Source organism: Mytilus galloprovincialis, chromosome 13 (assembly GCF_965363235.1).
Source record: "Mytilus galloprovincialis chromosome 13, xbMytGall1.hap1.1, whole genome shotgun sequence".
Classification (NCBI taxonomy): domain Eukaryota; kingdom Metazoa; phylum Mollusca; class Bivalvia; order Mytilida; family Mytilidae; genus Mytilus; species Mytilus galloprovincialis.
Genome location: NC_134850.1, coordinates 24,558,833 through 24,585,957, shown reverse-complemented (window position 1 = coordinate 24,585,957; position 27,125 = coordinate 24,558,833). Strand labels below are relative to the sequence as shown.

The 27,125-nt window shown below is 32.0% G+C and overlaps 2 protein-coding genes and 1 long non-coding RNA gene across 3 annotated transcripts; 2 read left to right on the top strand and 1 right to left on the bottom strand.

Annotated features, from left to right (window-relative positions):
* The first annotated feature begins 1,398 nt into the window (after positions 1–1,398).
* LOC143056546 (G-protein coupled receptor 157-like) lies at positions 1,399–11,795 on the top strand. Its single transcript, XM_076229637.1, has 3 exons — positions 1,399–1,980; positions 4,565–4,788; positions 11,382–11,795. The coding sequence occupies exons 1-3, from the start codon at positions 1,494–1,496 to the stop codon at positions 11,718–11,720; spliced, it is 1,050 nt and encodes a 349-aa protein (XP_076085752.1). The 5' UTR covers positions 1,399–1,493; the 3' UTR covers positions 11,721–11,795.
* A 7,219-nt stretch (positions 11,796–19,014) lies between these two features.
* LOC143056881 (uncharacterized) lies at positions 19,015–20,308 on the top strand. Its single transcript, XR_012972554.1, has 3 exons — positions 19,015–19,177; positions 19,481–19,704; positions 20,125–20,308. It is a non-coding gene; the product is annotated as an uncharacterized LOC143056881 (long non-coding RNA).
* A 2,656-nt stretch (positions 20,309–22,964) lies between these two features.
* On the bottom strand, positions 22,965–26,829 carry LOC143055915 (G-protein coupled receptor 157-like). Its single transcript, XM_076228965.1, has 3 exons — positions 26,291–26,829; positions 24,092–24,315; positions 22,965–23,517 (listed from the first exon to the last, which is right to left on the bottom strand). The coding sequence occupies exons 1-3, from the start codon at positions 26,790–26,792 to the stop codon at positions 23,128–23,130; spliced, it is 1,116 nt and encodes a 371-aa protein (XP_076085080.1). The 5' UTR covers positions 26,793–26,829; the 3' UTR covers positions 22,965–23,127.
* Positions 26,830–27,125: the final 296 nt, after the last annotated feature.

Sequence of the window (27,125 nt, the reverse complement as noted above, 5' to 3'; positions counted from 1 at the left end):
GAAAATCAAAATTGATTTTCTTGGCGGTAGAAACAAGTGTGATCAACGCATCGATGAGTTTTATTAAATTATTTAAATGTGAATGCTCTATTACCAACATAACCGTAAAGTTCAGGATGTGATGATATCCCGTATTTTATGAATAAACTTGGCTTTTATAAATAGACTTGACCATTATAACAAAAACAAGGCCATTATAAATAAACCGGATTTAACGAATTTTCAAAGGAGTTGGTTCAGTAAGACCCCTTTTTGGCTCCAAAATATATCAGTTTTTCAAAATTGTTATAATGTAAACTTTAAGCTATTTATTGCAAAGTATAATACCTCTGCTACATAAATATGGGCTGTTTTTGACAATAAAATGCACATATATCGGGTACTAGCATCATTAAGTCATACTTAATAACTGACAGAGGGACAAAAGATACCAGAGGGACAGTTAACTCATAAATCGAAAATAAACTGAAATCTTCACAGTTTTAGCATTTGAGTTAAATTTTAGACGGTTTTCGAATAAATGGAAAAGGCCGCATTCGTGTTCTAAATATTACAATGTAAGTTGTATTTGATGATAACACATAACATATATAGAGGTTGAGGGTGAACCCGAATGCGGCCTTTCATTTTTGACAAAAACTATCTAAAAAGTGACATATTATGACATATTTGATAGATTTTTCATATTTATCCTTGAATATGAGCGTCTGAAATGACTAAATCAGTTTAAATCTTTCAGACAAACTAATTGAATCGACTGAAGTGGCCACTTAAGTGTTTAAAAAGTGTACACAAACTTTCATCAGATGAACCTGAAATTTGGGGCTAGTTGTCAAGTTGATAATAACATTATATATTTAATGATGTTTATCACTTTATTAAATTGAGTTTTAAAATTCAGAATGAAAGTTTTTATTTTGTATGCAATAAACAACGGTCAATGATACAATAGCACAACGATAAAACTACATTTACATTACATGTAACATGGTATTCCATCGAAACATCTCAAACTTTCCATTTTAATTCTGCATTTGATAAAATTATATGTGTACAATTTTAAATACAAAAAAAAAGTGAATTTAAATGGTTAGCAATATAACACATTGACGGTTGTTTTAATGAAAACGTTAAGGATTTGGTGTTTTCAAAATTGACTCTGTTATTTGTCATCACTCAATAATAATCACGTCAGATGCACTAATGTCCATCTGCGTTTCTATATGCTTTTACAGGCATCCGTAACAATTTAAATATAACTTGGACATATTCATAATAAAACATCTATTAAAAAGTAAAATAGTAATGTAACACTGTGTTTTATACACAAACATAGTCATGTGATATATTCGTGTGTCGTAAGTGCACTGCTATATATAGTACATGTATGTTCATGTTGATCGTATAAAGGAAACTATGGATGAAAACGAAAGTTGTGGAAATAGTATTTTCCTAATATTTCTAAATCTACTATTTGTTTGTTTTGTTTGATTATGGATTCCCTCAACTGTAGTAATAGTACTATCAACTTACCAGCAAAGATAACAAAAGCAGATATTATCCTCACAATGGTTACATCCTGTTTGTCTATATGTGGTGCTATTGCAATATTTTATACAAGCGGACGTAAATTTTACCGAGCGCGATCCCTCAGTGAGCCTCGAAAATTTCTCGTGTACTTGACCATAGCAGACTTCTTCATTGCTATTGGTTACTTAGTTGGAGCTGTGCGATTTTTACGTGATAATTCTGCGAACTATGAGGTAAAGGACACGGGTTGCATTGCACAAAGTTTTGTCACAACAATGGCTAGTCTATGTTCGTTTTGGTGGACCTCAATTATAGCATTCAATTTCTTGTGGACCTATACGTGTTATACGAATAACAACAGTGTTTTTGGTTCAATCAACAACTCAACACGACAAAGCACATGTAATGTAAAAATATATGTCTATCACATATTAAGTTGGATAGTTCCGGGTAAGACTCCTTATAAAAAAATGTACTTAATTCATTGATGCATAAACATGCATCACTTATTTCTCTATTCACACATTTACACATTTTTTGCATTAATCGAACACTTTTTGGAATTTGTACGTGATTTTATATATAACTCAGTTCTTGATAAACATTAATTTCACTATTACATAAATTATTCAATTAAAACGCGACCTTCAAAACGGTAATATATACATTTATATGTTAATTCGATGAATTCCAAGTTTCTCTTTCTCATTACTTACAGCAAAAATGCCTATTTAAGAATTAAATGCCCTTTTTTGTAAATTTATTGGGGTGTAAAAGCGTTGACCGAAGTACATTTTGTATGAAGCGCGGAACTGCTTCATACTAAAAATGTGCGCACAGTCAACGCTTTTACAACCCTATAAAGTTACAAAAAAAAGCATTCAATACTTATAATTACATTTTTACCTATAGGATCATGAAAACACGCCTTTTATCAATTTTTTATTTCATTTACCTGTGCACTTTATTGTGGGACCTCGTGTCATCATGAATGAAAAGTTGCATTGTGTAATGCAATTGATTAAAGAATATCACGAGATTGCTAGTTAGCCAATCAGAATAACGTATTATAATGAAACATACATCTAATGTAATTATTCAGAAATGTAAACTTCAAGTTTAATTAACCACTCTTATCCGTACCGATTTATTATTCGATATAAATTCAAGAAGAAATGGTTTGATTGCTAATGAGATCATTCGTGATCAGAGACAAAATGACTTCGAAGGTTAGTCATTAAAGGTAACTGTAGGTCTTCAACAATGAGCAATAACCATACCAAGCTTTAAAGACCCCGATAGACTACGATAACATAAAAATGCAAGTCGTTTTTTAATTTTTGTAACATGTGAGTTATTCAAAAATATGGTCACATTCTCACGGATATATATAAATTATTTAAGTCAGATCATTTTGTCAGACAATTGTTTAATTAAGTTTTTGAAACACGGGAAAATACTTTGTTCGTTGAACAAGTGTTTTTCACTAAGCAATGTTGATTCATCAATCTATTTTAATACATATAGGGTTCCTTTACGGAAACTCTACTTTAAATTATAAATACACTATACTATCGTTAAAAATATGTTCATAAGGCACTATACACTGTATACAAAAATATTGAGCAATATACTATCATTATCTCTAAAAACACATGTAATTCATTTATCAGGCAACTTTTTAATACATAAAATTAACCCTTAAACATTTATGTTGGGTAATTGTGTGTTATAATGTTATCTTGACACAACATTGCTGCAGTTTGGATTAGTTCTAACCTATATTAAATCTTGAAAGAAACTATCAATTGAACTGTTATAAAACAGATCTCGAATAGTTCGTCTGACTTCTTTAAACCAAGTTCAGGGCAGTATTGACAGTTAAAATTTACGATTTATTCTCACAGTTTCAATATAGAACTCATTTTTCCAGTTATATATATCATGTGTAACTTGCATCTGTTCAGTTCATTTTATTATTTAGAACAAATTTTTACTTTTTTTGGTATTAATTTTGTGCAAAAAACTAAATATATATCATTATTAGCATGTTCTGTACTTTGCGTAAAATATCATGCCACGTATGCATCATTAAATAGATATACGGAGATGTGGTATGAGTGCCAATGACAAAACTCTTCATCCAAGTCACAATTTGTAAAAGAAATACCATAATAGGTCAAAGTACGGTCTTCAACACGGAGCCTTGCCTATAATTGTATAATTTTAAAATTTACAAATCACATAACCTCAGGTCTCTCAAGAAAGTTATTTTTGCATTGTGAAATCCAATTAGTTCACCTTATAAAATACAATAAAAAAACCTGAATTGTTTGATTGTCTTCGAAAAAGAATGTATGGCATTCCCGATACTTCTATCTCTAATTTAAGATAATCTAGCTTATCTATCCTGCTTGACCAATAGTATAAAATTAAATTACCCCTAGTTTTTAGTTGTGTTAGTGTTGTTAAGTCTTTTTTATGTTGTGTTTTGTGTTTAATTGTTTGTCTGTTGTCTGTTTTTTTTGTTTTTTTTTAACATTTTTTCCCTTGCATTTTATGTCTTTTTTTCGATTAAGAAATTGAATGTCCCTCTGGTATCTTTCGCACCTCGTTTAATACTCTTAATAAAGAAAAAATATTTTAAATTTAAAAAATTAAGTCTAGGAAGCAATGACTTCCTTTGAACTATCTTTTACTTTTTTCAAAAATTTACTTACCCTGTTGTCAACATCATGCTTGTTTAGGAGTTTTTGCCATTTCGTTTGAGGTTTTTACCTTGATTTGTCTCCTAAAACAATTTACCTGATTTCAATAACGGTCACATACATGGTACTGTCGCTCAACTTTGATTACTAGTATTCTTCCTAAGAACAGAGCCTTTAATTCTCTAAGAGAAGAGTTTCTGATACTTACCATGCTTATAACATGTATAACCTAATTCATATTTTGACGGACTTAATACAGATTACTTTGACGGTTCTGAAGAGTTCTAAAAACTGATCTAGTCCTAATAATATATTATTATTTTCAGCTATTATTATTTTCACCGCACTATCGAAGGGTGTACTCGGAGCGGATAATTCGGATGGGACAGGGCCGTGGTGTTGGATTTCTGCTAACTTGTCAGTCAGAGAACAAACTATATGGATGGCTGTGTCTGGAAAAGGATGGGAAATATTGATGTATTTTTCTTGCTTCGGATTTTACATGCTTTTGAAATTTCGTCAAATGTGGGAAAGAAGTAGACAAAAAAAGGTAAAATTCACTTTTCAAAAATCGAATGTAATGCTGGTCGTGTATTCTAATTTATGAAGAAATGTAAGTTAAATTAAAAACCAATTGTTCAGAGAACAATTGAAGGTCTTTCCATATCAAAGAAATTTTGATAAGAAGATAGTTGTTCATACTGATACGATAAATAATGGTTTAATCATATTTTTAAGTGATATAAAGGAGATAATATGCTACTTCCGGTGAAATGAATGTCACTTCCGGTCTAATATGACAGCTTCTTTCACACTGATTCCAAAAATATATAGTTTCTATATACTTTTGTATTTAGAATGGGAGATACATGGTCACTTCCGGTTTGTTGGAAGTCATTTTTAGTCTTCAGTAATCAGTTTATGTATCTATATGACAAAATATATGGATTTTGAGTACTTTTATACGAAAAAATTGCAAAGAAGGTTACTTCCGGTTTTCTCAAGGACACTTCCGGTAGTCATTTTTCAAGGTCATTTGTCATCCAAACTTTTGCACAAGGTCAAATGCCATTAAAATGGACTTAGTTGAAGTTATAATCAAATAACCTCATATCAAGACATTTCAGGGGCACTAACTCCTATTAGATGCTATTTAATTGTATCAGACCAAATGTAAAATATCTTCATAACTATATAGCAATCATTTTGCACTTGTTCTTTAATATATACCTTTTCAAGGGTTGGAGAAAATGCAAAAACATGGAAAATTCCGAATTTAGAACTTGACCTTGACCTTTGACCTTGACCCCATTTTCTAATAAAGGGCCTTGGGATCTCAAATAAATACATTCCAGGGTTATATGGTTGACGGTTTATTAGTTAATAACACATATTGTGAAAATAATTTTGTAAAGGTAGATAACTCCTATAAAATTTCATCGAATCGCTTCGATCCAAATAAGCCAAATTTTCCTTAGGATGTAACGAACAATTTGTAAAAAGAATTTTGTCGCTATCTTTTTTTGTTACGAAGGAGATGCACTCTGATGATAAACAGTGAATAGGGAGATAACTCTTACAAAGAAAAGTGTTCGGCTTAGCAGGGTGAAATGTAAAAGCGCATAAACTGTACGATACAATATGAGAAATATCTAAGCGACATATTGCGAAACAAACATTTGTCGCAATATCAAAATTAGGCGGAAGAAAAAAAAAAAAAAAAAAAATAATAATAATTAAAAACCAATTGTTCAGAGAACAATTAAAAGTCTTTCCACACCAAAGTAATTTGGATAAGAAGGTAGTTTCTTTATACTGATGCGAAAAATGATGGTTTAATTATCTTTTTGAGTGATATAAGGGAAATAATATGCTACTTCCGGTGAAATGAATGTCACATCCGGTCTCATATGATAGCTTCTTTCACACTGATTTCAAAAATATATAGTTTCTCTATACTTTTATATGTAGAATGGGAGATAATTGGCCACTTCCGGTTTGTTGAAAGTCAGTTTTAGTCTTCAGTAATCTGTTCATGTATCTATATGACAAATAATATGGATTCTGAGTACTTTTGTGTGAAAAAATTGCAAAAATAGCTACTTCCGGTTTCCTAAAGGTCACTTCCGGTAGTCATTTTTCAAGGTCATTTGTCACTTAACCTTTTGTATAAGGTCAAATGTCTTTATAATGAAATTAATTGAAGTTATAATCAAATAACTTCATATCAAGACATTTCAGGGGCACAAACTCCTATAAGATGCCATTTAATTGTATAAGACTAAATGTAGCATATCTTCATTACAATAAAGCTGATATTTTGCACTTGTTCTTTTATATGTATCTCTCAAAGTGTCGGAGAAAATGCAAAAACAAGCAAAAGTCACAATTGAGAACTTGACCTTGACCTTTGACCTTGACCTCATTTTCTAAGTTAGGACCTAGGGGACTCAAATAAAAACATTCCAGGGTTATACGGTTAACTGTTTATGAGTTAAATAAACTTACCGACAAATTTATTTTGTAAAGGTAGATAACTCCTATAAAATTTCATCGAATCGCTTCGATCCAAATACGCCAAAAATTACTGAGGATGTAACGAACAATTTGTAAAAAGAATTTTGTCGCTATCTTTTTTTGTTACGGAGGAGATGCACACAGAGGATAAACAGTGAAATGGGAGATAACTCTTACATAGAAAATGGTTCGCCTTAGCAGGGTGAAATTTAAAAGCGCATAAACTATACGATACCATATGAGAAATATCTAAGCGACATATTGCGAAACAAACATTTTGCGCAAGAACAAAATTTGGCGGAAGAAAAAAAAAAAAATAATAATTAAAAACCAATTGTTCAGAGAACAATTGAAAGTCTTTCCACACCAAAGAAATTTGGATAAGAAGGTAGTTTCTTCATACTGATGCGATAAATAATGGTTTAATTATCTTTTTCAGTGATATAAGGGAGATAATATGCTACTTCCGGTGAAATGAATGTCACATCCGGTCTCATATGATAGCTTCTTTCACACTGATTCCAAAAATATATAGTTTCTATATACTTTTGAATGTAGAATGGGAGATAATTGGCCACTTCCGGTTTGTTGGAAGTCATTTTTAGTCTTCAGTTATCTGTTCATGTATCTTTATGACAAAAGATATGGATTCTGAGTACTTTTATGTGAAAAAATTGCAAAAAAAACTACTTCCGGTTTTCCCAATGTCACTTCCGGTAGCCATTTTTCAAGGTCATTTGTCACTTAACCTTTTGTATAAGGTCAAATGTCTTTATAATGAACTTAATTGAAGTTATTATCAAATAACCTCATATCAAGACATTTCAGGGGCATCAACTCCTATAAGATGCCATTTAATTGTATAAGACTAAATGTAGCATATCTTCACTACAATAAAGCTGACATTTTGCACTTGTTCTTTTATATGTATCTTTCAAAGTGTCAGAGAAAATGCAAAAACAAGCAAAAGTCACAATTGAGAACTTGACCTTGACCTTTGACCTTGACCTCATTTTCTAAGTAAGGACGTAGGGGACTCAAATAAAAACATTCCAGGGTTATACGGTTAACTGTTTATGAGTTAAATAAAGATACCGACAAATTTATTTTGTAAAGGTAGATAACTCCTATAAAATTTCATCAAATCGCTTCGATCCAAATACGCCAAAAATTACTGAGGATGTAACGAACAATTTGTAAAAAGAATTTTGTCGCTATCTTGTTTTGTTACGAAGGAGATGCACACAGAGGATAAACAGTGAAAAGGGAGATAACTCTTACATAGAAAATGGTTCGCCTTAGCAGGGTGAAATTTAAAAGCGCATAAACTATACGATACCATATGAGAAATATCTAAGCGACATATTGCGAAACAAACATTTTGCGCAAGAACAAAATTTGGCGGAAGAAAAAAAAAAAAAAAAAAATAATAATAATAATAATAATTAAAAACCAATTGTTCAGAGAACAATTGAAAGTCTTTCCACACCAAAGAAATTTGGATAAGAAGGTAGTTTCTTCATACTGATGCAATAAATGATGGTTTAATTATCTTTTTGAGTGATATAAGGGAGATAATATGCTACTTCCGGTGAAATGAATGTCACATCCGGTCTCATATGATAGCTTCTTTCACACTGATTCCAAAAATATATAGTTTCTATATACTTTTGTATGTAGAACGGGAGATAATTGGCCACTTCCGGTTTGTTGGAAGTCATTTTTAGTCTTCAGTAATCTGTTCATGTATCTATATGACAAAATATATGGATTCTGAGTACTTTTATGTGAAAAAATTGCAAAAAAAGCTACTTCCGGTTTTCTCAAGGTCACTTCCGGTAGCCATTTTTCAAGGTCATTTGTCACTTAACCTTTTGTATAAGGTCAAATGTCTTTATAATGAACTTAATTGAAGTTATAATCAAATAACCTCATATCAAGACATTTCAGGGGCAACAACTCCTATAAGATGCCATTAAATTGTATAAGACTAAATGTAGCATATCTTCATTACAACAAAGCTGACATTTTGTACTAGTTCTTTAATATGTATCTTTCAAAGTGTCGGAGAAAATGCAAAATCAAGCAAAAGTTACACTTGAGAACTTGACCTTGACCTTTGACCTTGACTTCATTTTCTAAGTTAGGACCTAGGGGACTCAAATAAAAACATTCCAGGGTTATACGGTTAATTGTTTATGAGTTAAATAAACATACCGACAAATTTATTTTGTAAAGGTAGATAACTCCTATAAAATTTCATCGAATCGCTTCGATCCAAATACGCCAAAAATTCCTGAGGATGTAACGAACAATTTGTAAAAAGAATTTTGTCGCTATCTTGTTTTGTTACGAAGGAGATGCACACAGAGGATAAACAGTGAAAAGGGAGATAACTCTTACATAGAAAATGGTTCGCCTTAGCAGGGTGAAATTTAAAAGCGCATAAACTATACGATACCATATGAGAAATATCTAAGCGACATATTGCGAAACAAACATTTTGCGCAAGAACAAAATTTGGCGGAAGAAAAAAAAAAAAATAATAATCAGAACAAAAACAATAAGTCTTTCCACAGAAAAGTGGAAAGACTTAATTAAAAACCAATTGTTCAGAGAACAATTGAAAGTCTTTCCACACCAAAGAAATTTGGATAAGAAGGTAGTTTCTTCATACTGATGCAATAAATGATGGTTTAATTATCTTTTTGAGTGATATAAGGGAGATAATATGCTACTTCCGGTGAAATGAATGTCACATCCGGTCTCATATGATAGCTTCTTTCACACTGATTCCAAAAATATATAGTTTCTATATACTTTTGTATTATAACGGGAGATAATTGGCCACTTCCGGTTTGTTGGAAGTCATTTTTAGTCTTCAGTAATCTGTTCATGTATCTATATGACAAAATATATGGATTCTGAGTACTTTTATGTGAAAAAATTGCAAAAAAAGCTACTTCCGGTTTTCTCGAGGTCACTTCCGGTAGCCATTTTTCAAGGTCATTTGTCACTTAACCTTTTGTATAAGGTCAACTGTCTTTATAATGAACTTAATTGAAGTTATAATCAAATAACCTCATATCAAGACATTTCAGGGGCACCAACTCCTATAAGATGCCATTTAATTGTATAAGACTAAATGTAGCATATCTTCATTACAATAAAGCTGACATTTTGCACTTGTTCTTTTATATGTATCTCTCAAAGTGTCAAAGAAAATGCAAAAACAAGCAAAAGTCACAACTGAGAACTTGACCTTGACCTTTGACCTTGACCTAATTTTCTAAGTTGGGACCTAGGGGAGTCAAATAAAAACATTCCAGGGTTATACGGTTAACTGTTTATGAGTTAAATAAACATACCGACAAATTTATTTTGTAAAGGTAGATAACTCCTATAAAATTTCATCGAATCGCTTCGATCCAAATACGCCAAAAATTACTGAGGATGTAACGAACAATTTGTAAAAAGAATTTTGTCGCTATCTTTTTTTGTTACGGAGGAGATGCACACAGAGGATAAACAGTGAAAAGGGAGATAACTCTTACATAGAAAATGGATCGGCTTAGCAGGGTGAAATTTAAAAACGCATAAACTATACGATACCATATGGGAAATATCTAAGCGACATATTGCGAAACAAACATTTTGCGCAAGAACAAAATTTGGCGGAAGAAAAAAAAAAAAAAATAATAATCAGAACAAAAACAATAAGTCTTTCCACAGAAAAGTGGAAAGACTTAATAATAATAATCAGAACAAATACAATAAGTCTTTTCACAAAAAAGTGAAAAGACTTAATAATCAGAAGAAAAACAATAAGTCTTTCCACAGAAAAGTGGAAAGACTTAATAATCAGAAGAAATACAATAGGTCTTTCCACAGAAAGGTGGAAAGACCTAATTATTTTATAAATACTGAAAAAAATCTTAAATCTTAAACATCAGGAAAGGTGAGAGGAATTAAGTATTTTTTTAGGTGAAAGCGCAGTTATATTCTAACAGTACACCAAAGTATTAAGTACATTATCTTTCTGTTGAAAATCGTGTTTTTTTTACAAGGTCGCATACAACTATTTGAGAAAAAAGTTTACTCCTTGGTAACTATATAATAATAATGTAAAAAAACTATCAAATATTTACAGTGTTTGGTATAGCCTTAATATTCAGATTCATCTTTCGTCAGTCAATAATAAACATTACCTAGTGCTGGCGTGTTTAGGGGCATACACCTTCGAGATCTTGATTGTCAATTAAATTTTAAACCTTTTAAATGTGTACTAATATTCAATTTTATTGTTGCGAGACAACAACAAATATATGGACAAATATGTAAAAAGGTAGAGAATTCAAATTAGAATACAGTTTTAAAAGCATCTGTTAAGAACATGACGGTATGACAGTATCCAAAATAACAACATAAACTCGTTTTGACATACAGTCGTCGAATATTGGACAATATCTAAACACTACAACATTTTTACAATCTTAAAGTAATGTTTTTTTAATGTATGACAATTTTAGTCTGTATGGCTATTAAAATGCTTATCTCTGATAAAATGTGCACTCGATTTATAATTGAACAGTTATAAGTAACATATAATTGATCTATCTGTTGCAGATGCAGGAACAATTCGGGAGTACATCACCTTTGATACCCAGGACCAGATGCAATCAACAACCGCCCGAACATAAGCTGAGTTTCATTTTCTTGTGGATAGTGGAAATAGTGCTAAGGATTTCCGGCACAGTTCGGTTTATAATGACCGCTCTCAGAAGACATGCATGTATAAGTCCACCATTTTATGAACATGTCGATGTCATTTTGATGCACTTTCAAAGTTTCGGCGATTGTGCCCAAGCGTTTTGTTCTTTCTTAATATTTTGTGTCTTCAGGAGACTGTTTCGATATATAAATAACAGAAATGGTAACACCAACCTTTCACATGAAGCTAGTTAAGTTTTCCAAATTATAAACAAAAAGATATTGTAACACTGTAAAGAACAGAAATAATCAAAATAAAATTCTGTGCTATCTAGTTTTAATTATAAATTAACACATTTATCTTCAATGAACACTCGGACATGTTGTATCAACAAAAGTATAAAATGGAAAAGATTCATTTTCCAATGTTTATGAGAATAGTGCGGTTTTACCATGTGAAGAGTTTAGAAGTATTAAAAGTAAACTGTAACACAGTGTTAATTACCCCGACCAGACGCGTACGGTCGGACCATATGAGTATATACCCATATGGTCATGACCATACGTGTATGGTCCAAATACTCATATAGTCCGGAACACCTACAAATATAACTGTTGTTTGAAAAAATACAAAAAGTATAACAGTAATACACAAATTGGATATTACAATAGACCAGCACTATCAATAACATCATATTTCTTTGAACAAAAAGCAGTAAAAAGAAATAGAAGCCCAATACCACAAGTAAACTTCCCTCGTTTCAGTTTTTGACCATTTGATATTTAATATAACATATAATTGCGAATCCTGAACATCACTCCTACCAACAAAATTGCCATGAACCTAATTTAAAAAATACAAGGTTTAGAATTAGGTATACGAGACAAGCGCTTCAAATCAATAAGACTCATTGGTGGCCTAATGAAAAGCTTATGATTACCTTTGATAGCATTTAATTCTCGGATAGAAATCGTCGTATTTCGATAATTTATACACGCTCATGGTAAATTTACAAAAAGGAACAATTGCAAACAAACAAGGAAATAAAATACAGCTTATCATTTGGAAGTAGGGTCAAAATGTCCTCGCTACTCTAGAAAACTAACTTGAGGTAGGGGCATTTGTTATTTTAATGCTAATTGTTCAGTAAAAAAATCACAAAGCCACTTATTTAATGTTATTTTGGAAAACTCATCACAAAAACAATTGGAATTGTTTTAGTAGGGATGAATGGCCAGTCAGTATTAAAAAAAAGTCAAATCAACACATGTAAAAACCATGGTAAATGCGTATGTTATAATATCAATCACGTAGCTTTATTAGTATTGTTAAGTTTAAAGATTACCAACGACTGGAAAGAAAAGAAGTATTGTACAAACATCTTTTACGGGAGGCATTATATTTCCAAAACAATACAGAAAACGGCTATAGTATTCAAAAGTCTGCGATATGATTAATTCAATCCAAGCTTAAGCATGTTAAGTAAATAAATGTTACGTTTTTATTAGATTAAATTCGTTTTGGTCGGTTGTATTACATTGTATATCATAAACTAGCAACCCGTTCAAGTTGAGACATGTATGTGTAGTTTATTTAAGTTTCATTCTATGGCCCATATATGATAATTGGGCACGAATTTTAAAGTGTTTGATACATGGAAACACATATTAATTAAACATGTTTAAAACATTTGTTTCTCTCTTACGCTATTTTAATTCATCAATCTATTTTGATATACATAAGGATACGTTACGGAAATACAACTTGAATTATTAATACTCTATATTGTCGTTGAATAAAGTGTTTGAAACGTGGGAGGAAATGTTTTTCTCCCGGCAATAACGTCAACATCGTGTTCCATATAAATACTGTATCATTCCTTCTATTTCTCATTGATACGTAGAGTTTCTCGGTAACAACGCAGTCATTCAACCAAAATCTCGGTAAGGGTAAGGGTAGAGGTTAATGAAGAGGGAGTTCTGAGTGTAACGAATCATGATCGAGAATATATATGTCGTACCGACCGATCCAACCTGAATCACAACTTATTGCGAGTCCATCAATATGTTTTAGTGAACAATAGTATGGATGACACAGATGTGTCAATCATGGTCGATCAATTGGAGATAATTACATACAGACAAACGAAAGCTGGAGACCTTTTTATAAATTTTAAATGACAATTACAATGAGTATGCTGATCGTAGTATGAACGTAGTCGAGTCGTAATAACAGCGTGATGGGGACGGCATGGGCGTGCTAAAATTGAACTATGGTATTGAACAGCGTGGTATAAACGTGTATAGTCGTAGCGGAAGCGTGTTCGGGTCGCGGTAAGAACGTGATGGTCGTAGTGAGTTCGTAGTAAAGTCGCTGTGAGATAGTCATGCAGTCTCCCCGACATGAATCGCGTTTCGCTATCGTGGTACATCGATCCTTGCGATCTTACCACGACCGTACTACGACCTTAATTCGATCTGCACGATCACTCTACGGTTGTCAAAATTTGTGTTCACTGCTCGAAGTACGATCGTTGCCTAGTGGGACTGTGATATTTAGTTTCATTGTTATGGCCCATTTATGGGCATTATGTTTTATGGTCTGTGCGTCCGTTCGTTCGACTGTCCGTCCGTTTAAACGTCCGTCTGTCCCGCTTCAAGTTAAAGTTTTTTTAAGGTGTTTTTGACGAATTAAGTCCAATCAACTCGAAACGCGCGTCTGGCGTACTAAATTATAATCATGGTACCTTTGATAACTAGTAAATCTTAGTACACATGTTCCATATTATATGATCTTTCTTATTTCAATGCATAATATTTTTAAACCCTATTTCACGGACCACTGAACATAATAAATGGTAGTACAAGTAGGGCATCCGTGTATTATGGACACATTCTTGTTGTGTCATGTATTGTACCAGTACAGATATATCTTATAAAACAGGGTAACAATAACAATTGTTATTAGTTTTAATTAACTGACGTAAGTTTGTGGATAAAAACACTCCTATAGATCAATTTATTCTTAAACATAGCAATAAGTCATCATCTATGTATCTGATAACAATGAAATAACAATTGATTCTTCATCAGAATTTATAAGTTTCATGACTTCATACAGAAGCTTTTTACGAAGAATGAAACGAAGCTAGCATCCTACTTCATTTACCGTTATATATATGATGTCCCTTTGATAAGTAATTCAAAATTTGGTGACAACATTGAACGCATCTATCACAACGAACTTAAAAGGTATAATAGAACACAGTTACGTCTATAAATTGACAATGAGGGTCAGTTGAGAACAAACTTTTCAAAAATATTTGTCCTACATTCCTAATTGTATTTTTTTCCATTTCTGTGTAGCAACATTTAAGTTATAGTTAATGAATATTGGGTATTCATCTCCCAGTTGGTATTCCAGGGATTGTTTTTCCTTTCATGATTTCCTTGATAGGTGGTTGTTTCTCAACGAAACTATTAACCAAAGATTCAAATGTACTTAAAAAATTTACGGACCCCATCAAGAGCTTGTTGGCCGTTATTGAAAAACTGTTCAAATCGCCGTAACCCCTAACCCGTCTTCCTTTTCTCCGAATGTGACCTACCGAATGAGAATTATAATCGGTTTAGTGCTTGTACGAGGAACACGACGGGTGACACATGTTGAGCAAGGTTTGCGTACATGTATACTTCCGGAGCACCTAAGATAACCCCCTGTTTTTGGTGGAGACTGTGTTCCTTTCTTAGAAGCAAAAAATGATTGTCGAAAGTTTTCTTTCGGCAGGACGGGCGAACAGACGAAGTCGAGCTATTATTCGTTAGTTCTAAATGTTGCGTTTAGTATGCTGTTGGTTGTCTTTTTATTATTTTTCTGGTTTGGCCATAACGTTTCAGTTTGTTTTCGACTTTTGAGTTTGAACGTCCCATTTGTATCTTTTGCCACTATTTTCCTTTTCTGAAATGTGTGCGCGATTTTCATGTACCGAAAGAGAACAATGCATTATGAACAAATTTTCTTAATCTTTAACAATGAGTAACTCGACGAGTGCTCCTACTTAAACAGAAAGGTTCTTCTTTCTGAAGCACTAGAGTTCTGCCCAAGTTTTGGGATGGTCCTGTTTCGCAATGTGTCGATTTTTGTTCCTTCTGCCGGTTTTTTTTCGTATTGTTTGTTTTTACTGATTTGATTTTTATCAATGCCCCCTTCGTATATCTGCATTCTTATTTTGTGTCTGGAACTTGTTGGAATGACTAAATAAAGAAAAATTGATATTGCACAAGATGAATTTACAAATGTAAGACTTGAGTTATCAAACACGCATATTAGTTTACAAGACATTTAAAGTATGTGGCCTAGTAGTGTTTAACAAAGAAACATTATAACTAAATACAGCTTTTCCAAAGAACCCACCCCCTAGTTTTATATTATAGATTCGTGAACTTTTTATATTCTCATTTTTTTATTTAAACATATGCGACAGGATTGGTCACGCAAAAAATAAAAATTATCATTTCAAATTTTATTTGATTTATTTGAATAAATCATTTCATAATATTGCAATAATGGATCTTGCACGTGTGTTTCAACTGACTGCATTGTGAAAAAATAATGAAATACTCAATGGACGTATGTGCCCTTTTCAGAAAACAGATACTGTTTTAGAAATTCTTTAACTCGAAGCTGCTTTTTTGGAGGTTAACGTTTGTTTATTTAAGTAAGTATGTGCGGGATTTCTTGCACATGTGTTTTAACTGACTGCATTGTGAAAAATAATGAAATACTCAATGGACGTATGTGCCCTTTTCAGAAAACAGATACCGTTTTAGAAGTTCCAAAAGTCGAAGCTGCATTTTTGGAGGTGAACTTTTGTTTAACAACAAAAAGACACTAGGAACAGACCTGAGAATATTCGCAGTTAACTGACAGCTTGTTCAAAGCCACTAACAACTAATAAAAAAATCATGAATCTAAGACTAAATTATCAATCCGTAATCATCCAACATCCAATGGATTAAGTGTAAAGACGTCATAAACAGTCAAGAGAAAAACATGACCTTGTGCAATTATAAACGGTTAGTCTGAGTAGACTGTAATCTATGTTGACTCTTTATGATATCAGTTTCTATTATGTCCATTTCTGATGAAACTGGTGGTTACAAAAAAAATTAATTTCACGATATATAAACATTTTTTCGCTTGTACAACTGAGTATGCTCATGTGAACAACAAGAACGATGGGAAATGGTTTCTTGTCGACAAACGTTAATTAATTTTAACCACATTTATTATAAGATTTTGACCAAATACACGATAGAGAAGTAGAAAATACCAATGCACAGTCAAAACGTAAAAGCATAAAAGAAATACACATATTTGTTCAAAATAAACGGCATTTCCACATTTTCGAAATAATGTGTAAACAAATTTTTGAATCTGATCAAAAATACTATAACTATTCATTAAACTTTTAAATGAAAGGAAACATACGACTTGGGCCCAAATAGAGTTCAATATATGTGTCATTTTCATAATTGAATGGTATTTGTAAGTATTTTAATAAATCAGTGTCTTGATTTTGAGAAAGAAACAATTCTCATTGTAAAAATATCAACATAAGACACACCATTACAAAAATGAGAAAAAAACCCAACAAAAATAGAAAAAAAAGGAAACGACGGACATGTTTTACTCCCATTGTTAACTGTAAGATTCGTCATTTTTTCCTGATATTTGGGTATTCGTTTTACTCTAGCGGCTTCAAAATTACAGTTACACGGATTTTGTTTTTATATATCTACAGGAACAATCTCTATGTCTTCATAGTATCGAATGTGTACCTGTTGGAAGTCAATGTGTGAAACAAGAAGTGTAAGCAATTGGTGGTACGTCGAAATCAACCTAATAATTCGTTGAATGGAGCTTTTTACATAAAGTGCTCAAATTCAAAATGGATCTTACAAAAACTAGACGGTTATATCAATATATGTATGTAGATATGATATAGACATACAATCTTAACCAATGATGGACTGCGGGAAACTTTCGTCATTATCTTTGGTTTGACGATGAACAATCAATAGGATAGTGCATGTCGAAATGTATTATTATTATTTATTTCTCTTTTCTTGCATTAATTGGTACTGTTCTTGTCAAGTAACATTGGCATTTGAACGATATGTTTAACATTGTCGTATATATGAGATTTATCTGGTGCAAGCAAATTGGTACCGTTAATTTTATTACTTCCACTGGGTCAATGCCTCTGCTGGTGGACTATAGGTCTCCGAGGGTATCACCACCCCAGTAGCCAGTACTTCGGTACTGGCATGAAAATACGGATTTTTTGAGTTATTAAAATTTACTGTTACAAAATGATAGAAATTATTATAAATTAAGGAATGTATCTCCCTCATGCAAAGCTCTGATTCCTTTCACGGATTTGGCTATACTTTTTGGACCTTTTGGATTATAGCTCTTCATCTTTTATATAAGTTTTGGATTTCAAATATTTTGGCCACGAGCATCACTGAAGAGACATGTATTGTCGAAATGCGGATCTGGTGCAAGAAAATTGGTACCGTTAATTTTATTAGCTAGCCGTGGAACTAGGTTCAACCAACCTTTTTTTTTTAAGTTAGGAATGTGGTAGTTGTTATCAAATGGTTCGTTTCCATATATGTTGTATTGGCGTTTGTTGTCATTGTATTTTAGTGTTTCTGTTCTTCCGATGTTTACCTCACAAGTTGATATGTTTTGCTCGGTTTTAGATCGTACCCTGGATTTGTTTTCTTTCACGTGTATATTATGATTATGTTTATAATGGAGCATGCATATACATGATGCACTGCATTACAGTTATCACTTTGTTTAGGTGTGTAATCATCGCAATACAGATATACACTGAATGATATAGATAAACCAACTACGAGGATATACACAGTAGGTCTAATGATCTCATATTTACAAATGATATGATTGGGTTAGGTGAGCAATTATAAACTAGTGTTAGATATTAATCAAATACATTCATATGTTATCAATATTTACAAATTGATATACTTTGTCTTTATTTGAATGAACTTGCAAGGTCTGCATATGATGAATTGCATTATTATGTTTTTCCTTTAGATGTAAAAATGCAGTTTACATTTTTAAAAATCAAATGACCGGTACAATGTAATTCTGTACTTGTTACGGATATATATACCGACGAGAACAATGGTTCATAATTATACCAATTTCACTGGGGAATATATCAAGAAAGTGACGGATATCGATATTGCAGTAACCATAACAACATGCTGTCTGTCTATTATTGGCGCTCTTATAATTTTTATAAACCTTGGACGGACATATAAACGGGGAGAACATATATCTGAACCAAAGAAACTTTTGTTATATTTAACTATAGCAGACATATTTAGTGCAATAGGATTCTTATTTGGAGCGATTCGTTTTCTGTATGGTGACGACATCAGTCCAGAGAAAGTTTTAGCATGCCATAAAGAAAATGATTCCGGTTGTATTGCGCAAAGTTTTCTAACCACGATGTCTAGTATGTCTTCTTTTTGGTGGACCTCAATTATTGCATTCCATCTTTTGTGGAATTCTACAGACCAAAATCAATCTGGAAGCTTTAATCAATCGGAACATGCCAGAAAGGATATTCAAATGTTCGTGTATCATTTACTAAGCTGGGCCGTACCGGGTAAGCATTGATATTATTTTATAAAATGATAAAATGACATTAGAAGTCTTGAACTTTTTCCAAAGCAGACTGTAAATATTAGTCACTATTGCATGCATAGATCTAATCTGTAATAAATTTTGGCAAATGCAATTTCTGTTCGTAATTGGATAAACCCATAAATGACTAAAGTTGAAATACTTGATAACTTATTACAATCCGAAATTACATCATCTGAATGCTATAATTTTAATATAAAAAAAGAAATCAAATCTAAATATAAAATACAAGAAAATAATTGCAACGATTCTCTAAATATCCTAGGTGCCATCACTATAACGGCAATGGCAAAGGGAATTCTTGGATCTGATTAATCTGTAGGATCAGGTGCATGGTGCTGGATTTCTGCTTGCCTGTCTGATAATGAAAGAACCATATGGATGGCTGTTTCAGGAAAAGGATGGGAAATACTGATGTATTTTTCCTGCCTTGGATTTTACATGCTTCTGAAATTTCGACAAAAGTGTGCCATGATCAGATCCAAAAGGGTAATAAACATTAAGAATTTAAAATAAAAAAGAATGTATTTACAAGCAATTACAAAAACGTATTCTGTATGTGAAAAAAGAGACAATGGCTAAAAGAGAAGTCAACCCTCCGATAAAAAAATGCATTGATTAAAGGCAAACAAAATTTTTCAAATGAACGTGTATACAAGAGTCCGAAACTTATAACATGTATAAGCAGACAATGCTTTTTACCGCCCGTTATGTTGTATGAATACGACTAGATACATTAAACATTGATAATTATCTTTTTATTATGCCATGAAAAAAACACCTATAAGTTATTAGACAAAATTATTCCGGATTTTTCATTCATTGACATAAGTAAATGAAATATATCACCACTTAGTCAAATAATTTTTTGTACGAGTTCCTGTTAAAACATTTTTTATTTTATTGCAGAAACATGCACAAGTAGATAGTTTGACACCGTTAATTCCAACTTCAAATCGACCAAATGAAGACATTAGATTCATGTATTTATGGTTGATTGAACTGTGTTTGAGATGTTTTGGGACAGTTCGATTTATTATGGCAGCTATAAAAAGGCATACTGGATACAGATCAGTTCACTATGAAGATGTAGACATCTATTTAATGCATTTTCAATGTTTCGGGGACAGTGCTCAAGCTTTTTGTTCGTGTTTAATATTTTTTGGCTTTCGATGAAATATTCTACACGATTATAAATATTTATAAAACATCTGTTTAGCATCTATATATTATTCACGTAAGATTCTTATAAATTTCACAGATACATGCAAATAAGAAGATATGAGAAATGAGATCAAATAAAATAGAAGGATCAACTTTGTCTGACCATTCTTCATTAAAGAGGCGCATTCAAACTTATAGATCGAAAATAAACTATAACGTCATGGCAGCAAATGAAAAAGACAACAATCAATTGCAACTGTTAATGGACCCTAATTAAAAATAACTTAATAGGTGTTTATAGTTACACACCGCTTACGTATAGCAAAATGTTAAGAATCAGTACAGTCGTTTACAAAGTGAACCAGTTAGGAAATATAAACCTTTAAAAAAGGAACAAAGGAAAGTACTGGAAGCATTACACAAAATGATTTGACAAAAGGGACGTTTTACGTTCTTTTATGTTCATAACCTTTTTTTTATCCAATTAAACATAAAATCCTAAGATAATGGTTTTCTTTTAACGGTACAAACATTGATATGTTATTAAAATCAAAACATGATAACTGTTACAGCTTTAAGGTGATATGCAACATTACTAGTATGTAGATACTTATATTGTTGTATTGCACAATCTATTTATCTCACTATTTGAGGAGTTTTTAAACCCATGGATGACACTGATTGATTATCTAAACTTTACTACTTGATTTTATTTTTTTGTTGGCTTTGAACCAGCTCTCAGTAACTGCGTGTCCATCGATATGACGACCTTACTACCCGTGATAGTACTGACGAGTGTCCTGTATGAAACAGGAATATCAAAATCAAGAACAAGACAATAATTGTAGTATTAAGGTGACGATACATTGTACGTGTTATTAAAATTAAATTTAATCCAAAAAATCTTTACTAAATTATATATGCAAAGTATAGCCTTGTCGTACCCTAACGATATCGTAACTTTAAAAGTTTCTCTAATTTTTTAATCATACATTTTTATTTGCATTATCTCAAAACCGATGTTAGAAAAACATTTCAACAAATTACCAAATTATATAATACGAAACAATAAACATGTATTTGTTAATGGTTAACCAAGTGTATACAATAGTAAATGTTGGGTGCGAAATGGTAAATTTAGGTACGAAGTGGCAGTAGTGCAAAAACTGTCAATGTACGAAATGACTACCTACCATATGTGAACGTCTGTAATTAAAATGACACATGTCGTGCAATTCAGAATAATTGAAATCTTGAAAACGTAATTGTCAAAACAAAAACAAAACAAGTTGATCAAGATACACTTGTATTTCAAATAAAAACATTCGAAAATATTATGTGAATGTGTAGTGTGGAGTCGGAAAAATCAAAAAAAAGACAACTAAATCTAAAGCATCGCTTAAAACACAACATATGAAAAATTAGATGAAAAAAACAAGAATGTGTCCATAGTACACGGATGCCCCACTCGCACTATCATTTTCTATGTTCAGTGGACCATGAAATTGGGGTCAAAACTTTAATTTGGAATTAAAATTAGAAAGATCATATCATAGGGAACATGTGTACTAAGTTTCAAGTTGATGTAACTTTAACTTCATCAAAAACTACCTTGACCAAAAACTTTAACCTGAACTTTGCACTATCATTTTCTATGTTCAGTGAACCATGAAATTGGGGTCAAAACTATAATTTGGCATTAAAATTAGAAAGATCATATCATGGGGAACATGTGTATCAAGTTTCAAGTTGATTGGACTTCAGCTTCATCAAAAACTACCTCGACCAAAAACTTTACCCTGAAGCGAACGGACGCACAGACGGACGAACAGATGGACGAACGAACGGAGGCACAGACCAGAAAACATAATGCCCATCTACTATCGTAGGTGGGGCATAAAAAATAGAAAGCTCCTAGTTATATAATGCAATAAATACAAGACATTATAGTGACTTGATACAGATTATGCACTTAATTTTCAAAGCGTTAATTATTGTTTTACCTAAAATGGATTTATTAGGTATGCTGTTTGTGAAGACGTCTTGTATGAAAAGAACGGATCCCATTTCCAAACATACATGAATGTTACAAGAAAGTTCATAGTTCTAGAACAATAAAATGTTCCAAGTCCTGATGAATATGTGATATTTGTCACTTGGTCAAAATCATTACATCTTCATCGTCAATCAATAACTTTGCATTGATTTATACCGCGTTTTGTACTTTATACAATAATCAATACGATTTTTTGTAATTGTTGAAGATCGTACAGATGCATTGCACTGTTTATATCTTAGTTCGTTTGGGTAGATGTTTCAAAACCAATATTACAACAAATTGTAATTGCAATAGGGATCATCCTTACACGTTTTTTTCAGTGGTATCTCAATTAGAACTGACAGTCATAATTTGAAGCTATATAATAATATAATTAATTCATAAATTTTCAACTACAATAACAGTATAATAAGAAAACAATGAAATTTAAATAACATTATGAACAATAAGACAACGTGTTCAAATCAAATACGAGTCATATAAGGATGAACGTAATGTGTTAACATGATACATGTAATACATGTAATACATGTCATAATGATGTAAGTAATGTTTTCATGTACGACTTGTTGAAATAAAAAAATATATAACATGCAAACAAAATGTGATATAAAGTTTACGGTCTTTCCTTTCTAAATGCACCAAACTAACTACTAGTTGGACAGAAAACTGCTTAAGATGAACTAATGCTAATATTTTTGTACGATTAGCATTCTTTTCTCTTCACCTTTCCGATGATGCCTGCAGACACGTGACGTAACCATTTTCTTTAATTTTGGGCCACAAAATACCACCCATGTACAAAAAGCCTGGGCGCTGTCACCAAAAGACTGAAAATGAAGAAAATAAACATCGACGCTGTCGTAAGCAGATGAGTATCCAGTATGTCTTTTGTGTGCAGCCATGATGTAACGGATTGTCCCTGGAATCCGGAGGCAAATTTCAATAAGCCATATATACAAATATTTCATATTTTCATTTGAGTTGTGTTTAATGTCTGGTGGTTCTTCGCCATCCATATTTGTATTGTTTCTATATCGTGGGTCGGTTAATGGTGTGAGTTTTTGTAGCTTCAACGCCTGCAAAAGAAACTATGAATATAATTGCTGTAGAAGTATATGCATGAGGTTTTGGATTTTTAAATATTTTGACCTCAAGCCTAATTGAAGTGAAATTGTCAACACCTACATTCAGTTGCCATATAAGTCAGTTGTTATCTACAGTCTGTTTCTATGTATGTTGGTGTTTGCTTTACAATGCTTTAGTTGTAATTCAGTGTTTCTGCTGATCCTTTATTTTCCCCTTACAATTGATGTCATTCCTTCAGTTTTGGTCGGTGCCACGGATTTGTTTTTGTTAATCGAATCAGAATATTTGTCATGTTGATAGAGTTGCTAAAAAGAAGTATCCACAAACTACATGCGTACTGCTTCAAAGAAAATCAATGAGAACAGCATTAATTTTATTTTTTACAGGCTAAATTGTGTGCAAATGTTAGCAAAACTCAATATTTTTCAAAATTACTTCAACATACATAATATATATTATATAGCAGATTTTTAGTTTATCAATTCAAATTTAAACTTACTTAAGATAAATATACATTGTATTGAATACTTGTTTATCAAGTTATAAAAGACATTAACAACTTACTTTGTCGTTTCTTTTCTGAATTTCCATCTTACGAATTTTAAGCCACGAATAAAATAAACAACAAAGCAAATACATCAATATCTCCCATCCTTTTCCTGTAAATGTCATCCAAAATGTTCTTTGATTTGGCGACAAACAGGCAGATATCCAGCACCAAGCTCCAGAGCCAACAGATAGATCTGACCCAAGAACATTTGTTCCAGCAGCGATGCTCATAATGATAACTGAAAAGAAATGACAAATTCAAGCATTATAAATTTTCCGTTATTCAAATCTTGTTTTAGCAATTGAGAAAACAAATCAAGGTAAACAAGTGATATGATAGAATCGCGTGATTTAAGGTGGTACCCAACACTTTCACTAAAATTAATTTGACTCGTTTAATTTTCATAAAATTTTGTCAAAATATTTTACTTTGAACCTTTAATAAAAATATAAAAAAAATTAAAAATTTTGAACCAACCGTTTTGTCAGAAAAATTACACTGGTTATATAGCAGTTTGACAAACATCAATTTTGATCATTGAGAAGCTTAATATTCCTTTTACAACACAACGTAATTAAAACGTTTAGCTAACTTTACAGAGTTATCTCCCTGTAGTGTTAGGTACCACCTTAAGAAACAAGCGTGGTTGGGGTATCGGCAAGATAAACGTATCCTGGTATGTATGCATTTTCCGTGAATCTACCCAGCTTATTAATGATGTCACAATCTGGGATAAAACACAAACGGGTAAGTTACATTTCAGACGTTTATTCCAGTATTTTAGAAACTACTATTTGATTTTTATGGGGGCAGGGGCGGGGCGCCTATGATTAAACTTTAAAAAGCAGGATAAACAACTTGGAAAATAAAAATATGGAAGGATGTCAATTTATGTAAAATAAGCCAGGGTAAACTAATTAAAAAGGCAGGATCGAATAGAGAGTAAAATGAAAAAGTAGGACCAAGATTATAACTTAAAATAACTAAGGACAAGATCTTTCATCCTAGCGTAACTTGTTTTTAGAAATGAGAATGCAATTGGTAAGGCTGACAAATGGCCACGGGGAGTTGACTATCGGTAATTTGAAATCATCATGTTTGTCATACATTGTACTCATTTGAAAGCAGGGTAAATATTAAAGTTTAAATCTGTCGGTTGTAAACCATAATAAACGTTTGTAATAAAATAGTATAACATTTCTTAAAATAAAACTTAACAAAAGCAGAAAATATTACTATAGTATGATATCTTAAAACTGATATAGAAAAATTGACCGCGCTAGAGCTTATCGGTCGGTACAAACAACCACAATTAGTAATTAAATATAAAAAAGATAGCACCTAGACAAAATTATAGAAGAAAAAAAAACAGATAAATATAAACCAAGATCTTATTTTAAGTAGTGATTGAACCTAACAATTATAAAATACATTTTCATCAGTTCTCCATTAATATACGACCGTAGCGTTGTCAATGAACAATGAAGTATACTACATACGTAACAAATGAAATTATTGACAAAGGATATCTTAAGATCTATCTTAAAACTTTTTATCTATTTTAGAGGTTATCGTTGTGTTTATATTTGTTTCATTGGATAAAATGTAAAAAGGATAACTAGGGGTAATTGAAAATGAAATGTCGACCAAAGCAAACGAAACAAAAGACAACACCATAGCAAAAGAGAACTTGTAAGACAAAAAGAAAAAAATCATCAGTCCCTAAAACAGAGAACAGAGGTCTAAGTAATTATATTAGTAAAACGAAACCTGGGATTCCTCTCCAAGGGTAAAGGGTATTGTATAAGACACATACATGTATGACAACTTCCTTGTCCACGGATAACCTGTAAATCTTTGTTTAATATACTTTTAAAATGAAATCATTGTAATATTGTTTTATATTCGAGTTTTATGTCCAGATTGTGTATGCATTATCAATCACCCCCTTGCATGCAATTCATCTCATTGTAATATTAGCTTGAAAAAAGAGATGTGGTACAATGTATAATAGCCCAACAGACAACTATACACCAAAGTTCAAATGATGTTGATGTGACATGAAAATTGTGAAACCGAAAATAAACTTAATAATAATGGTTCATTCATTTTTCACACTTTAAATGTTGTCTATATTTTTGTCTTTTGTAAAGCACTGACATAGGATAATTTAATTTAACTACCCCTAGTGGTTGTTGTTTTTGCTACTTTACCTGGAATAAGCCAGCTAAAATGATACAGCAAGCGTACTCTGAATATGCATCCACCCTTTTTTTCCTGGACCTTCTTCAATTTTTCAGGAACTTTCATTGCTTCTTCATAAGTTACCAACAAATGGAACGCAATTACTGTCGTCCAGAAGAAAGACCACAAAGATCCCAACGTAGTTATAAAACTTTGAATTATGCATCCTACATCGCGTTCAGAATTACATTTCAATACTTTAAAACTATTGCTGTCATCTGATTTGATGTATCTTACTGCCCCCGAAAAATTTCCAATCGCAATGAAAAAATCCGAAATAGTAAGGTATATCAAAAGCTTCCTTGTTTCTTTTAAGTGTCCATTTCTAATCCATTTACGACCGTTAACAAAAATGAGCCAAATTGACCCTATAATCGACAAAACCGTAGTCGTTATAGTTATCACAATGTCTGCATCTGTAATACGGTTTACAAACTCTCCAGTGTTATTAGCTATTGTAAAGTTCTCCATATTTCTTTTGAAAAGATTATGTCACACAGACTGTTTATACTTGTATATTTGATTTTTGATTAATTTTATCTGTTAAATTTATCTATACTATTCGAATTCTAAGTAAGCTGGTTTTTTTCCGTTTATGATAATCATTCTGATTGAATTGTTTTTGACCAGTTTTAGTTTTGGGGCCCTTTATAGCTTGTAGTTTCTAATGAGCCAAGGCTCTGCGCGGAAGACCATATACTTTGACCTATAGTGGTTTACTGTTACAAATTGTGAACAAAAAAGAACGAAATGACACATAAATTAACAATAACAGCTCATTGTTGGACCTGTCACAGTGAGTAA